The sequence below is a fragment of the Melanerpes formicivorus genome, unplaced genomic scaffold, assembly GCF_026170545.1.
Source record: "Melanerpes formicivorus ecotype bairdi unplaced genomic scaffold, bMelFor1.0.p_v2 SCAF_94, whole genome shotgun sequence".
NCBI lineage: Eukaryota > Metazoa > Chordata > Aves > Piciformes > Picidae > Melanerpes > Melanerpes formicivorus.
Genome location: NW_027142446.1, coordinates 195,356 through 210,897, shown reverse-complemented (window position 1 = coordinate 210,897; position 15,542 = coordinate 195,356). Strand labels below are relative to the sequence as shown.

The following is a 15,542-nucleotide window of genomic DNA, read 5'->3' as shown; positions in this document are numbered from 1 at the left end:
CCAACTGAAACCGTTCTATAGAATCAAAGAATCATGGAATTCTTTCAGCTGCATAAGCCCTCTGAGATCATTGAGTCCAGCCTTCAACTTAACACCACAGTGGCCATTAACCCATGAGCCAAAGTGCCATGTCCACATGTTTCTTAAACACCTCCAGGGACAGTGACTCTACCACCTATATATCAGTGACATAAGGACTCTGAAACAGGCAAGCACAAATTCTGGCCCTCTGCCCCACCTTGCCTGTTTGTTTTATGAACAGAAAAAAAATCACAGAATCATAGAATTAACCAGGTTGGAAGAGACCTCCAAGATCATCCAGTCCAACCTGTCACCCAGCCCTCTCCAATCAACCAGACCATGGCACCAAGTGCCTCATCCAGGCTCTTCTTAAACATCTCCAGGGATGGTGACTCCACCACCTCCCTGGGCAGCACATTCCAGTGGCAATCACTCTCCATGAAGAACTTCTTCCTAACATCCAGCCTGAACCTCCCCTGGCACAGCTTGAGACTGTGTCCTCTTGTTCTGGTGCTGGTTGCCTGGGAGAAGAGACCAACCCCCACCTAGCTACAACCTCCCTTCAGGTAGTTGTAGACAGCAATGTTGTCTCCCCTGAGCCTCCTCTTCTCCAGGCTAAGCAACCCCAGCTCCCTCAGCCTCCTCCTAGGGCTGTGCTCCAGGTCACTCATCAGTTTCATCGTCCTTCTCTGGACACATTCCAGTACCTCAACATCTCTCTTGAAATGGGGGCCCAGAACTGGGCCCAGGACTCAAGGTGTGGCCTAACCAGTGCTGAGTACAGGGCAAGAATAACCTCCCTTGTCCTGCTGGCCACACTGTTCCTGATACAGGCCAGGATGCCATTGGCCTTTTTGGCCATGCTCTCTGCCAGTTCAGGAGGCCACTTGTCCTGAAGACAACCTGTCCCACTATTGAAGCTTGAGACAAAGAAGGTATTAAGTACCTCTGCCTTCTCCTCATCTTTTGTTACTACATATTCCCCTCTGCACCCAATGAAGAGTGGAGGTTCTCCTTGCCTCTTCCTTTGCCATTAATATATTTACAGAAACATTTTTATTCTCCTTCACAGCAGAGGCCAAAGATCCAAATGGGCTCTTGCCTCTCTAAGTTTTTTCCTGCATGACCTAGCAACATCTTTAAACTCTTCCTGGGCTATCTCCCCTTTTTCCCCAGGTGTAAGCCCTCTTTTTCCCCTTAATTCCTTTAGCAGCTCCTTGCCCATCCCGTGCGGCTGTCTCCCTCGCCGGCTCGTCTGCCGGCACCTTGGGACAGCTGCTCCTGTGCCCTCAAGAGTTCCTTCTTGAAGCAGCTGCAGCCCTCCTGGATCCCTTTGTTGTTAAGAGCTGTTTCCCAAGGAACTTTCCGAGTTAGTTCCTTAAATAAGCTGCAGTCTGCCCTTTGGAAGTCCAGAGTGGAGGTTTTGTTGCTGCCCCTCTTGGTTTCACCCTATATTGACCACTCAGTTATCTCATGGTCACTGGACCCCAGACAGCCTCCGACCACCACATCTCCCACCAGCCCTTCTCTGTAAACAGCAGGTCGAGCAGGGCTGCACCCCTGGTAGGCTCACAGAGCAGCTGGGAAAAGAAGCTGTTCTCCACACACTCTAGGAACCTTCCAGACTGCCTCTTCTCTGCAGTGTTCAATTCCCAGCACAAGTCTGGCAGGTTAAAGTTGCCCACAAGAACAAGGGCAAGTGATCTTGAGGCAGCCTCCAGCTGCTTAAAGAAAAATGAATCAACCTCTTCTTCCTGGCTGGGTGGTCTATAACAGACTCCAACCAGGATGTCAGCCTTGTTAGCCTTCCCCCCAGTTCTCACCCATAGGCACTCAACCTGATCATCCTTAATCTCTTACTTCCATGATATCCAGAGCCCCCATGACATACAGGGCCACCTCCCCTCTCTTGCCGGTCTCTCCTGAAGATTCTGTAGCCACTGATTACAGTGCTCCAGTTGTGCAAGTCATCCCACCTTGCTTCTGTGATGGCAACAACATCATAGTTTTCCTCTTGTACCAAGGCTTCCAGCTCCTCTTGTTTGTTGCCCATACTTTGTGCATTAGTGTACATGCACTTCAGCTGGGCTGCTGGTTTCACCCCTGTCTCTGGCTTACCACCCTCAGTCTCCATCAGTTCATCTATGGCGCTGCTGTGTATAACCCCCTCCCCCTTCAAGCCTAGTTTAAAGCCCTTTCAACACACTTGGCTACTAAATGTGCCCAGAGGTATAAAGTTTATGCACCATTTGATCCTAACGTGGCTCTCATGAAAGAGATTTCCCAGAGAAACAAACGTAAGAGATTGCACTGAACATACTAATCATTGTCTGTAAAAAGAACTAAGATCAGCAACTGCTAAGTGCTTCGTGATCCTGCTGCCACGAATGTTTCAGTTAACTGAATCCCAATTCCAGATATCGACATTTTATGTTTGTCTTTAATTTGCACTTTTGCCAGCCTAGTCTTTTTATCTGTCAAACTCATCTCACCACAAAAGCACTTCAGTTAAAAACGGGATGGCTACATACTACCAAAACTCATTTCAGACACCACAGTTAACTTCCAACCCACGAGGCACGTAAGCAGAGCCTCGGGTCAGCAGTAACCAGAAATCCAACACAGGCAATGCAATAACCAAGCATTGTTCTGCAATGGGAAACTTTTCTTCCAGGTTATTTTTGTTTGTATTCTAGGTATTAATCAGACTGTTGTTGCTATTAAAAAAAAATAAAAAATAATCAGAATGAAATGTTAAAACCCTGAAGGTTTTGTGCAGAAAAGTAAAGCAAGCTGAAGTCAGCTGAAACATTTTTCTTTGACTATCCTGAAATGCTGCATTTTCATTTCAAACTCCTTGCTTTTGAAACATTGTTGTAAATCCAGTTTCTAATGAAAGAATGAAATTTTGAACCAAAACACTTCTTGGTAAGTGTGACATGCATAAAAATTAATAGTGACTCCATTAAGCAAACCTTTATAAGGAGGGCAACATGCTATCAGAAATTCATGACCTGCTTTGGTTTGGGGTTAGTGGGGTGTTTTTTGGATCTCATTTCACAGATTACACTTGGTATCACTTTTGGAGATCAAAACCAACTGATCTAGTGTAGTTCCTCTGTGAAAAAAATGAGGGGAAATGGGAAATAAACCTATCTCAGAGAAAGAAGTTCTTGGGATTGCAAATTAATACATAAACTACCTTAAGCTTCCTTCAGACTGTCACATTAGATACAAATTACATTTAACTCAGAGTAAGCTACAATAGTATTCTCTCTCTGTACTAACACTGTACAAACACCTAAGATGTTCCAGAAATTTGCAACATACTGAAGAATGAAGTGTGGGGGTGGCCCATTAAGAAAACTGATCAACCCACTTAGAGTGTCAAAGTTTTTAATCCTTAAGGATTTCATCATTTCAAACCCAAAATCTTAATAGCTGACCCTCAATGATTACTCCAACTTCCCACATTAATGAGGGCATTGAGAGAGGGCTCTGAAAAGAGGTAATGTTTTTTTTTTCCTGAGCAAGCACAGAGGAACTGAAATAGCTGACCAGGCAGAATGGTTTAAAAAGATGGAAACCTGAGTTTTCAAAGTGCAGCCCTCCTGCTTTTACATGCAGTTTCTAAGTAAAGAGAGATTCAAGTTTAATTCTACAGTTTTCAACCACCTGTCGCAAGAGCAAAGCAAAGCAAGACCTCTCTCCCAAGGAGTGCTCTGCCTCCTCACTGCCATGGCTGCAGACTGTAACTGCAGTACAGACATTAAAGACAAAGGGACAGTAGGTTTTCATGCCTTTATTCCTTGTGGTATGGTCAGGCACCTGTCTTCTCTTCTAAGAGGATCATGCCTGTTTCTAAATAAGGCAGCAAAGACTCTCCTTAGGAAAAACCTCAGCTTGATTACTTTGAAATAACCTAGGCAGTTCATAAATATTTAGAAGACATCGATAAGGAAAGGGTTAAAAACCCAAACCAGTAATCAAATAACAGAAGGTACAAACCTCTGGTTGTACATGCCCCGGAAATTGTAATTAGCTCTGTAATTGGGAATTGGCTTAGGATCCAATGGCCTGTAGATGGCAGGTTCTCCTCTCTTCATAGCCAGCCCATTCAGCTCCACTGTCGGAGTGATACTACCTGCAAAAAACCACAGATGTGCCACCAAACCATAAACACAGCAACACACACGAGCAGGGCTCAGATGAGCAGCAGAGTGAGCTGCATGACATTGGTTTGGTCTTTAGTTTAAAAAAGCACCAACTTCATTTTCCCTGCAAGACGGGAATATAGATGCCAGCTCAACCACAACCAACGACAACAAACACCTAAATGTTTGTCTCAGGGAATTCTCCATGCACTTTCAGGAGATAAATCTTCACCTGTGAATGAGAAAGAGCTGTAATCAAGCAGCTGATTCATCTTTCCAGAGCACTGATAACACATTATGAAACTTTCTGAAACTATAAATATAACAGAATAGTGAAAACCATCAAATAACATCAAGAAAGAAGAAAGCAGTAATGGGCGTTACTGCAGATTTGGTAACCTGACAACAAGTTAGAAAAATCTTTTCTTTGCAAGAGTTGAAAACTTCAGACTGTAACTAAAAACTACTGATCTAACAGGAACAGTCTAACCAACTAAAAATCCAGCTACTAGAAACCAGTGCAACTGCAGCCATCTGCTGGTGACAGAACGCCAGAAGTGGATAACCAGCACTTGCCCACTTGCACAGAATTAGAGGAGCGCTGGAATGGGTCCAGAGGAGGCCATGAAGATGATCAGAAGGCTGAAGCACCTCTGCTATGGGGACAGGCTGACTGAGTTGGGGCTGTGAAGCTTGGAGCAGGCTCCAGTGAGACATTAGAGCAGCCTTCCAGTACCTGAAGGGGGCTGCAAGGAAGCCTGTGAAAGTGCTCTGAAGGGACTTTTCACACAGGCTTTTGGTGATAGAATGAGGGGGAATGGATTGAAGCCTGATGAGGAGAGATTTAGACTGGAGATTAGGAAGAAATTCTTTATAGTGAGGATGGTGGAGGCAGTGAACTCCCTGGAGTTGCTCAAGGCCAGGCTGGATGAAGCCGGAAGCAACCTTGTCTAGTGGAAGATGTCCTTGCCCATGGCAGGGGCTGCTGGAACTGGGTGATCTTTAAGGTTCTTGGTGACCCAAACAATTCTATAAATCTATGAATTGTGTTCTCCAAAATGCCAATCAAAGTGATAATGTGACTTATCTATTTTGTTTTAAACAACACTTAGCTGCAGTACTCCCCTCTTACACCGCTGTAAGAAAACCCAAAACAAGCTAGTTCCAATAAAGAGGAGTTAATGTGTTCTCAACATATTTTCCTAAGAAGCTGAAATGAATCCAGCCTTAAAACATCTGCCACTGAGGCTTCACATGCCAAATGATGAGCACTGTAATGCAATACTTATTAAAAAAACTCTATCAGCAATTCTTCTGGTTCTTTCGAGCGGGGAATAGATGTCAAAAGGATGGAGTTTAACTCTTTCAGGATGAATAAGCATATAATGAACTGCTTGGGAACCAGGATAGCAAGAATGGAAGGCACTTAAGACTAAAAGACAGGATGACCTTGAAAATTAACATAACCAGAAATGAGACACAGGATACAAGAGCAGTATCTAGAGAGAATCAAATTCTGTCAGCTTTTGCAGATGACTTCTCATTACAGCTTCTTTACATAAAGCAGAGGCAGACAGGGACAGAGGTCAAAATAAGAGGTGTCCCCTCCAGAACTTGTGGGGATTTTAATACCAAAACCCACACCTCTAGGAGTATTTAAATGCAAATGGTGGTTGACCTTAGCATAATGAATTAGATAGTAGTAAAATTAATTGGGTAATCGATGAAGTTTTTGTACAAATATTGATGTGTGACCAGTCCTCTCCAGTTCCATGGTTACTGGAACTGTACATAGACTGCTGCTGTAGCAGCTCACGGGGCTGCATTTGTGATTTAGCACAACAGACATAGAGCAAATCTCTCCACTCTGTGTGTCACCTGGCTTTGCACAGGTGACCCTTCTTTTGTGACTATGCATGGCTATGAAATCAAGTCCCTGAAAGGAGGTTGCAGTGAGGTGGAGGTTGGTCTCTTCTCCCTAGTATCAGGTGACAGGACAAGGGGAAATGGCCTGAAACTGTGCCAGGGGAGGCTTATGTTGGTGACTAGGAAGAATCTCTTTGCTGCAACGGTGGCCAGGGGCTACTGAGGGAGGTGGTGGAGTCCCCATCCCTGGAGGTGCTCAAGAAACCTGCGGCCATGGCACTTGGGGACATGGTTTAATGGCCATGGTGGTGTTAGGTTGATGGTTGAACTGGATGACCTTGGAGGTCTTTTTCAACTGAAACAATTCCATGATTCTATGACTCTACCACGTACAGGCAAAACGTTCTCAGGAAGAGAAGCTTTCTCTGCGTACACAACACATCCTCCTCTGAGCAAACCAACAGTGCTAAGTGATACAACTTTGTAATGAATTCTCTTACAGACAGTTTCTTTTAAGATTATGTTATTCATCTTATTGAAGAAGACAGAACTGAGCATGTGGCTGAGATGTGTACCTCAAAAGGGACTGCATGCACAGAAGGCAACTCAGAGGTATGCAGGACAACAATGTCCATTCTTTCTACTAGTCACAAAACAGTTTCTGAAGTCACCTGAGACCTTCTCAAAAGCAGAGTTTTCTATCGAGGCAAATGTACAATGTATCTACTGTCAACGTTCTCATGCCAAATCCTGACCTGATTCACATCACAGTGCAACAGCACAGGACTATTTCCCAACCTAGCTTAAAGAACTCTTCAGGAAAAAATGTTACTAAAGTAATAATGGTCAATTCCATCTGTTTTTTCTTGTCTGCTGCCTGCTGATTACATACAACCACTTTCTACAAATCTGAGCCTCATGAACATAGTAAATTCACCTATAATTAAACCATTTTAGGTGTCTGCATTAAAAACTGCCCTGTGCAAACTCACCCAAGGTCCATCATTGTACCATCACACCTAGAAGAGAGCTAGGCTGATTGTCATCCTCCAGCTGAACTTACATCTTGTTCAATTGCTTTATTAATGGTACAATATTCCAACCCTCCAACAAGTTAATGCAGAGAGGAAAATGTCATACCTGGATTATTGTTAACATTATTTTTGGGCGGTCTAGGCGTCGGTTTGGGAAGGGTGGTTTCAGTCAATGCTTTGCTGGCAGCAGCATGTTGGGCCTTTTTAATACTGCTTCCTTCAGCCTCCCATGTCTGTTCTCCAAGAGTCAGTTGCACTGTAAACATCTTCAAAGACAAAGAACAAGTGAAAACTGGCAAGCTGATAACCGTAGATAGACCCATCTGAAGAGAAAACCTGCTCTCTTTCTATTCAGCTCCCGGATTTGACTCTTAGAGCTCAGCGAGTCCGTAGCAGTGGGCAACACCTGGCCTTTCAAACGGCAAAATACCAGTACGTCAACATCAGCTATCCGAGAACAGACCAGATTTAAACCAAGCAATGATAACTGCAAACTGATTCTCTGTTCTCCAGAATGTTTTTCATTATTTCACCTTGCTAGGCCCTGGAGCAGGTGACCAAAGATGGGCACGTTGGGCACCCTTTAGATGTAGTTTCCTTCAGTGTGTACTTGCAAACAAGCACATGAACACATGTGTGCCTCAGGACTCAGCCCTACACACATGCACACAGTGCATATGACCTGAATGCTCAAATGCAGGCTTGTGTCTTAGCTACAGGCTTGAGGTTTGGCCCACTGTTATTCTCAGCAGCACAGGGCAAGTCCCCATGTCCCCACGCTGTTTCTTTTCCACAGCATAGTCTCATCATTTTCACTCTGTCAAACCCTAGCCCCACCTGAAGGCTAAGCTGATATTATGTATCAGAGCTAAATACCCATAATCATATGCATCACCTATAAACCCCTATCTTTATTATCAGAAGAACTGAATTAGGGGTTCTGGACCTGGAGTTGATCTATTTTATATTTTGCAAGAAAGTACCAGTGCAGCATTTTTATAGCAGAACAATCCTGAATGTCAATACAAATATGATAACTAACTGCTACTTATAAGTCTCCTCCCAGTGCTTAGAGCAATAAACAGAGGATCAGGATAATGAAGGGCTTGCTCAGGAAATGCCCACAGCCAGAGCTCTAACCTTACTTAGCCCATCTGACAGAAAAACTCCTGCAAGAAACCACACGCACTAGTAGGTGGAAATTTAATTAAAGGATTAGAACTGCCTAAACCCAAAATCTGGAGCAGCCAAAGAAGTACTCAAGCTCTGCAAGACCAGGGCTGACAGTTCTGCTATAGACTGAAGCTTTCTCACCACTTTTCCAAGGAAGCTTGTCTTTCTTATGTCCGATGTAATTTACCTGATGGCCGGAGCAGAAATGCAAAGGCCACCACACTTTGGGTTTGTTCTCACTCTGCTACATCCCTTACCCTTTCTCCCTCTTCTCTGCACCAACCACCACTGTCTTCTGCCACTCTTTTAAATTTGTCTCCTGAGATGCCACTGGCATAGGTGTTTAGCCTAGAGAAGAGGAGGCTCAGGGGAGACCTGATTGCTCTCTATAGCTTCCTGAAGGGAGGTTGTAGACAGGTGGGGGTTGGTCTCTTCTTCCAGGACACCAGAACAAGAGGACACAGTCTCAAGCTGCACCAGGGGAAGTTTAGCCTGGAGGTGAGGAGAAAGTTCTTCACAGAAAGAGTAACTGACCAGTGGGATGTGCTGCCCAGGGTGGAGTTACCATCCCTGGAGGAGTTCAAGAAAGGACTGTATGTGGCATATGAAGCCATGGTTTAGTTGTCTGGGGGTGTTAGGTATTAGGTTGCACCTGATGATCTGAGGTCTTTTCCAAGCTGGTTGATTCTGTGAAACAATCAGTCTCACTCAGGTACCCAAAAATGCCCTTTATGTTAACAAAGACTTTCTGATTTTTCTTATGTTGAAGAATTTCCCTGGAGGACAGACTTAGAAAGCCTTAGTGTCAGGAAGCACCACCTCTCTTCCAGCTAGTTTCCCATTTCACCTCTGTTATCAAAACTGAACTTCCAGAGACAACTAGAAACAAGGACACAAAAATTTATGAGTGTTTGTGGTCACAACACAAAGACCTGCCTCTGAAAACCACGAAAACCACTAGTGGCCAGGAACAGACTATGTGTAGGAGGAAAGCAATGTGAGATGCTCCTTAAATAGCAAAGAGCAGTGGCAGAATTACATCCTTCAGGTCATGCTTTCTAGGACAAGCTCAGCTCTGCTTCACACATTCTGTCAGGTAAGAGCTGAAACTCACTAGTAAATCACTCAAAGCTGTGATCCTACTGTCTTACACAGCTCTGCCACTCCAGAAAGACTGAGTCCAAAGCAGTTCTTCATTCTCCCATTGGTTAAGAGTTTTTCAAGTTTGTTTCTCCTCCCCTAGATTGCTCCTAACTACAGAGGTAATTCAAAATTACATCTGAAAATTATTATCAGGAGAGGATCTGTGTTCTCCATCATCTGCAAGCATCCTAACTTGTACTTATGAAATTAAGTTTGATATCCAAATTGATATGAGAAGGGAGTAGAGTTCACTGTTAATTTACTAGAAACTTTAATGCTAGTCTTAGTGTCACTGTAAATCTTAGAGCTACACAGAACTCAAAGGAAGGGCCAGCAATAAAGTCTGTGTCCCATAATGCGAGATCCAATTAACTTTATGGACACACAAGCTTACCAATAAGCACTTTCGAGGATGACACAAACTAGCTTTGCTGTTGTACAACCATAAACAAACACAGAGGGAGTCATGAGAGCCATGCTGACTGGGGAAAAGGCTTCATGCAGCTAAAGAAAAACAAAAAGCTCCACAATGATTAAGAAAGGGTGGTGATCCCCCTGGGAAGGTCTCTCTAGAACCTGACAAATATAAACTTAAAGGTGGAAGTCAAAGTAAGGTACAAAATGATCCCCAGAGCTTCAGCAGAAATACAGACACACTTTCTGAAAGCACAATAAAGACCAGTGAGAAACCATTCCCACTGGAAACAAGGCTGTGATTACAAGCACACTTGTCCAGACTATGGCATCATCTGTTCAGTATTTAAGGTATGGCTCATCACCTGAAACTGTGACCTTACCTTGGCATGAGCAGGCCCTCTTTCATTCAGGAGCTTATACTGGGGTTGAATTCTATTGAAACGTGCTAACTCATTTACCAGACACATTGGAGTTTTCTCTTTGGGATTTGCCATGTTATCTTGGAGAAGAGCTGTAAACAAAGAGTCTGTAAAGTTTTTGTGGAGAAATGTATTCTTCACCACTTGGCAAAGCTTTGCAAAAGCAGCAGCATGCTCAGAAAACACTTTGGCTAAACCACTGATTTTTGCACGTGGCTAAATACAACCTTTAAACACCATTTACACACAAATCACAGGAGAATACACATTTTACATCAACCACTTGGATGACATGCAACAGAAAAAATACACTTCTTCCCTTCTAGAGTGTCTCAGTAGAAGACGACAGTGCAGGAGGACATAAACATGTGCTACATTTTCTCCAGCACCAAAGTTATTGGTAGCAATGTTCTGGTTCTGGGACTGACTGCTCTTTCAGAATGATTCCTCAGCACTTGGAAGCAGAAGTGTGTAACATGAGGGCTGCAAGATAAACAATACAGCTAGACCCTGTGGTCCCCACCTGATGCTCCTTGCTTCTTCCCGGTGTTGAGATTATTGTCACAATGGAGCAACCCCTCTCAGAGGACTCCCAAAGGACAGCCTTCCTTCTCCTTTAAGGGCTTTGCTCTGTTTTTCCTGGCCATCCATACTGACTATTTTTTAACTTTGTTATTTCTTTGTCAACCTATTTGTATTTATCCCTAACACATACACACTGCCATTGCTTCCCTCATTTCTCAGAATAACATTTCTGTATTTTACAGCCAGTTCAGTGTAGGAACTACAGCATTTACTAAGCTACAAAGGGAACACCAAATTCTGCCAAGCAGCCTGAAGACACTCTGTTCTAGGGAAGAGAACTATATTTGGAGACCTTCCTGCACTACTAAAACTTCTCTATGGAAGATGTACTCAGAATTTGACAAAACAGACGTGTTCTTTGCTGAGCTTGTATCCCATTGCTCAACACCTCACTCTAAGTCAGAGCTCAGTCTAAAGAAATTAATTTAGCAAACAGTCTATGTAGCCAAAATGTTGGGGTTTTTTTCTGTGAGTTTCTTTCTTTTCTTAACTTTTATCCTCTTGAAGACCTAACTTTCCCCCCCCCCCCCCATGTTATCAAAAATATTCATTCGAACATCAAAGAAAATATACCAGCCCAACTGACCTGGTGAGTTGCTAGAAGGCTCAGGATCCAGGAGGCTGGCAGTAGGACTGCTGCAGCTGGCAGCTGGTTCTGAAACAGATCCATTCATTGAGGATGGCAGACCCAGGGTGTTTGGAGCTGTAACTGGTAGGGGTAGCACCATAGGGGACATGGTAGGTCCAGACAGGTTTGCTGTAGGCTGCATCTTAACTTGTGCCATTGACTATCACTGCAACAAGGAGATGATTATGAGCAGGGCACTTTGCTTTTGGAACATCAGCAATACTTCTTTTTCACTCCCGGACCTGTGTGTCAGAGCTATGCACATAAGTGAGGCCTCCCCACACACTGCTTCAAACTGGTGCATGGAGAAACAGCCAAAGGGTGTCACCAGAACAGAACCCATGTGCCCTGACTCCAGGGTCTGCTCTTCAGCTGTGGACTGCCCCAGCCCAAAAGACAGCAGGAAGAATGACCAATCTAGAACAGAATTCCATATAACTACTCTGCAGATAATGATTCACATCTGCCAATTTTTTCAAGGCTTTGCAACAGACTTCCACAGTTTTTCCATAGTTTTTTTTCCAGTAAAGTGCACACAAAACACCAAATAAGCCCCAAGAGAAAATCCCTCTTTCTTCTGCCTCTTACAAGAGGAAAAAATAAGAAAACAAAGAAACAACAACGAAAGACCAGCCAAAGAAAATCACTGCTTATCCAGTCAGCCCTGAATCCACAGGTATCAGGATTTTCTCAACTAACATTTAACCCAGCACCTAAAGCATTTGCCTGGAGTATGCCAGGTACTAGCTCTCTCTCTCTCTCTCTCTCTCCACCTGTCCAGATGTGTTTCTTCATCACCAACGCATTCCCTGGCCAAGTCTATACTCAAACAAACCAAGGTCAGGGAATGGCTCCTTCACACCACGTGCCGAGTCTGCTCAAAGCTCTTACAGCCCCCACACTGGGAGCTTAGAGGCCAGCAGGCACCCCAGGTAATCCCCTCAGATCCACGTGCAGTCACTCCCAACCCTCCAGGGAAAAGTCCTGGGCTGCTCCCTTGGACATCAAGAGCAGACAGGATCGTTCTATTCAGCAGCAATACTTGACCAGAAAAAGAAGTTGTAGTATGAAAACCAACAGCTGGAGAAACTAACGACCTGAATGGTCAGAAGGCTGGGTTTCACCTGTGCAGAAAGTGACAATGTGACTGTGCACATGGCCACACTGCTCCCTCATGCAACCCAGCACACCAGACCCCCTCTGTGTGCAGGCATGTAACACACAGCACCTACTGTGTGTTTGTGGAGTGCTCTACAAAGGTAACAAGTGAAGGCCAGCCACCTGCCATCTCTTACACCCAACACATCTGCTCACACATGCTGGTCGGGGCCTGTTTTTCACAGTATCCCATCCCAAGTCCTCTGCTGCAAGCTGTAGCCTGTGCTGTTTGTGAATCTGTCCTGCAGTTAATGAGACACTGCTCTTGTCCTCCTTGAATTTCCTTATAGGAAAAAAAAAAGGCAAAAAGATAAAACAATTTTTCAATCTCATATTGAATTCCAATTCCAGTCCTAATATGTTTGCAGTCTCCCAGAAGCCTGCCTTACACCATCTACAAATTTAATCAGTGCACTGCTTTATCCATACCATTAATGAGAATACTGCCAGGAACAGGAGCAGCATTACAAGAGACTGGGGGCAGGGGCAGGGCAGGCAGCATCTCAAGGTTTGCTTCCAGACCAACTCCTGCTTTTGTTAGCAGCTTGCTAATGCTCCGTACAGACTGCAGGCCCCTAGCAGAGTTAACAACTTCCCAAGTAAGGAGGGTTTGGGTTTATTTTCACCTTTAAAATTCAATTCTCTCTCCAATCTTCTGTTCTCCTAGTATGGAGGGACTCTGTTTAGCCCCCAACTTGGTACAGTTAAATAATGATCTTGATCGAACTGTTGCAGTGGGTGCAGAGGAGGCCATGAAGATAATCAGAGGGCTGGAGCACCTCCCCTGCAGGGTCAGGCTGAGAGAGTTGGGGCTGTTCAGCCTGGAGAAGAGAAGGCTCTGGGGAGACTTCAGAGCAGCCTTCCAGGACCTGAAGTGGGCTACAGGAAAGCCGTGGAGGGACTTTTTATAAGGGATTGTACTGACGGGACAAGGGGCAAAGACTTTGAGCTAGAAGATGGCAAATTTAAACCGAAAATTAGGAAGCAATTCTTGACTGTGGGGGTGGTGAGACACTGGCACAGGTTGCCCAGGGAGGCTGTGGATGCCCCCTCCCTGGAGGTATTCGAGGCCAGGCTGGATGAGACCTTGAACAACCTGGGCTGATGGGAAGCATCCCTGCTCACGGCAGGGGGTTTGGAACTTGGTGATCTTTATAGTACCCAAACCATTCCATGAATCTATGATCCTAAAGGTCTTTTCCAGCCTAAACGATTCTGTGATCCTTTTCTCCTGGTATGACTTCACTCAACTCAGTTACACAAAAACAGAGATGATAAAATGGTATTTCTTGTGTGTTGTCTCTCACCTTTAGGGTAAATATTTCTACATATATGTACAGTAACACAAAACACACTCCAGAAATCATGGGTTTGATGTAGTTTTTGTACTGTATTTTATCTAGCAGATGATTCAGGGATGACAGGAAACACACAGCTCTGCACTGACTTCAGAGCAGCCATTAATTCAATCTTTTCTATTCAATAAAATCAAAGAATGAGACAGCCCCACAGCAGCAGCTTAGCAGGAGTTTGACTTAAAGCAACAGTCAGCAGATGGTGACTTAGAATTACCAACAAAATGTATCTTATTTTTACATTTTAAGTAGGCCAAATTGACAAACTACACATGAAATGACAAAGGGTCTCTCTACATATTCTATGCTGCTGATGGTCCCCACTGCTCATCCTCCCCATTTGCCCCTCCACCAATTTGCTGTTGTGTTTCAACAGCCAAACTGATCTAATGACTTGCTGGCACAGCTGGGGCAATCTTGTGTCCTTGCTCTCCTACAGCAAAGAGCTAAGCCTTTCTGTGTGTTCACCCCACTGAACCAGCCCACACATGGGAAAGGAAGATCAAAGGAGTGTCCATGTCTGTACAGTGAGGGCCATAAACTCCTGACTTGGAGTGGATGCAAGGAATTGGCCCTCTCAGATCCTGCTAATCAGTTTAACTCTGCTGCCAAACCCACACCCAAGTTCAGCTCCTCCACAGTGCTCAGCACAACTCCCAGAAGCCCACCCTCAACTACTTCATCTCCAGAAACCTGGGGCATGTGATTTTTTGATGTTGTTTTTCTTTGGTTTTCTTTTTCACAGTGCCTTACACTAGAGAATCTTAATTTCAGCAGGACTTTGGACACAGCTACCAGCTAATCAGCAGCTCAGCACTGGTTAGGGCACACAGCTAGGCTCCTCAGTTTAGGAAAGATGTTGAGGTGTCCAGAGAAGGGCAATGAGGTTGGGGAGGGCTCTAGAGCACAGCCCTGTGAGGAGAGGCTGAGGGAGCTGGGGTTGCTTAGCCTGGAGAAGAGGCTCAGGGGAGACCTTCTTGCTCTGTACTATCTGAAGGGAGGCTGTAGCCAGGTGAGGGTTGGTCTCTCCTCCCAGGCAACCAGCACCAGAACAAGAGGATGCAGTCTCAAGCTGTGCCAGGGGAGGTTCAGGCTGGATGTTAGGAAGAAGTTATTCATAGAAAGAGAGATTGCCCATTGGGATGTGCTGCCCAGGGAGGTGGTGGAGTCCCCATCCCTGGAGATGTTTAGGAAGAGACTGGATGAGGCACTTGGTGCCATGGTTGAGTTGATTAGGTGGTGTTAGATGATAGGTTGGACTTGGTGATCTCAAAGGTCTCTTCCAACCTGGTTAATTCTATTCTGTTCTAAGAAAGAAACTTCCTTATGGCAAGAGTGGTCAGGCACTGAAACAGGCTGCATCCACCTAGGGAGGTGGTGGAGTCACCATCCCTTGGAGGTGTTTGAAAAGCATGCGGACGTGGCACTTCAGGACATGATTTAATGGCCATGGTGGTTGTTCTATGGTTCTATAAATGACAGCAAGTGCAGTTAGTCCTTAAAAGCATTTTACTTTCCTGAAGTATAAGGGAGAAGAATCACTGAATTTTATATTGGTTGCTCTGATAAAATAAATTATAACTAAAAAA

General features: G+C 44.6%; 1 protein-coding gene across 5 annotated transcripts in view; it reads right to left on the bottom strand.

The window, feature by feature from the left end:
- The window catches only part of STAU2 (staufen double-stranded RNA binding protein 2), a 195,548-nt gene that overhangs the window by 164,972 nt on the left and 15,034 nt on the right, over nucleotides 1-15,542 (bottom strand). For all 5 annotated transcript variants that reach the window (XM_068165893.1, XM_068165896.1, XM_068165894.1 and 2 more), the window contains exons 2-5: nucleotides 11,399-11,606; nucleotides 10,189-10,319; nucleotides 7,182-7,341; nucleotides 4,030-4,165 (exon numbers count right to left, since the gene is read on the bottom strand). In XM_068165893.1, the coding sequence (XP_068021994.1) occupies nucleotides 4,030-4,165; nucleotides 7,182-7,341; nucleotides 10,189-10,319; nucleotides 11,399-11,597 (626 nt within the window). In that variant the 5' untranslated portion in view covers nucleotides 11,598-11,606. The remainder of the gene's footprint in view (nucleotides 1-4,029; nucleotides 4,166-7,181; nucleotides 7,342-10,188; nucleotides 10,320-11,398; nucleotides 11,607-15,542) is intronic.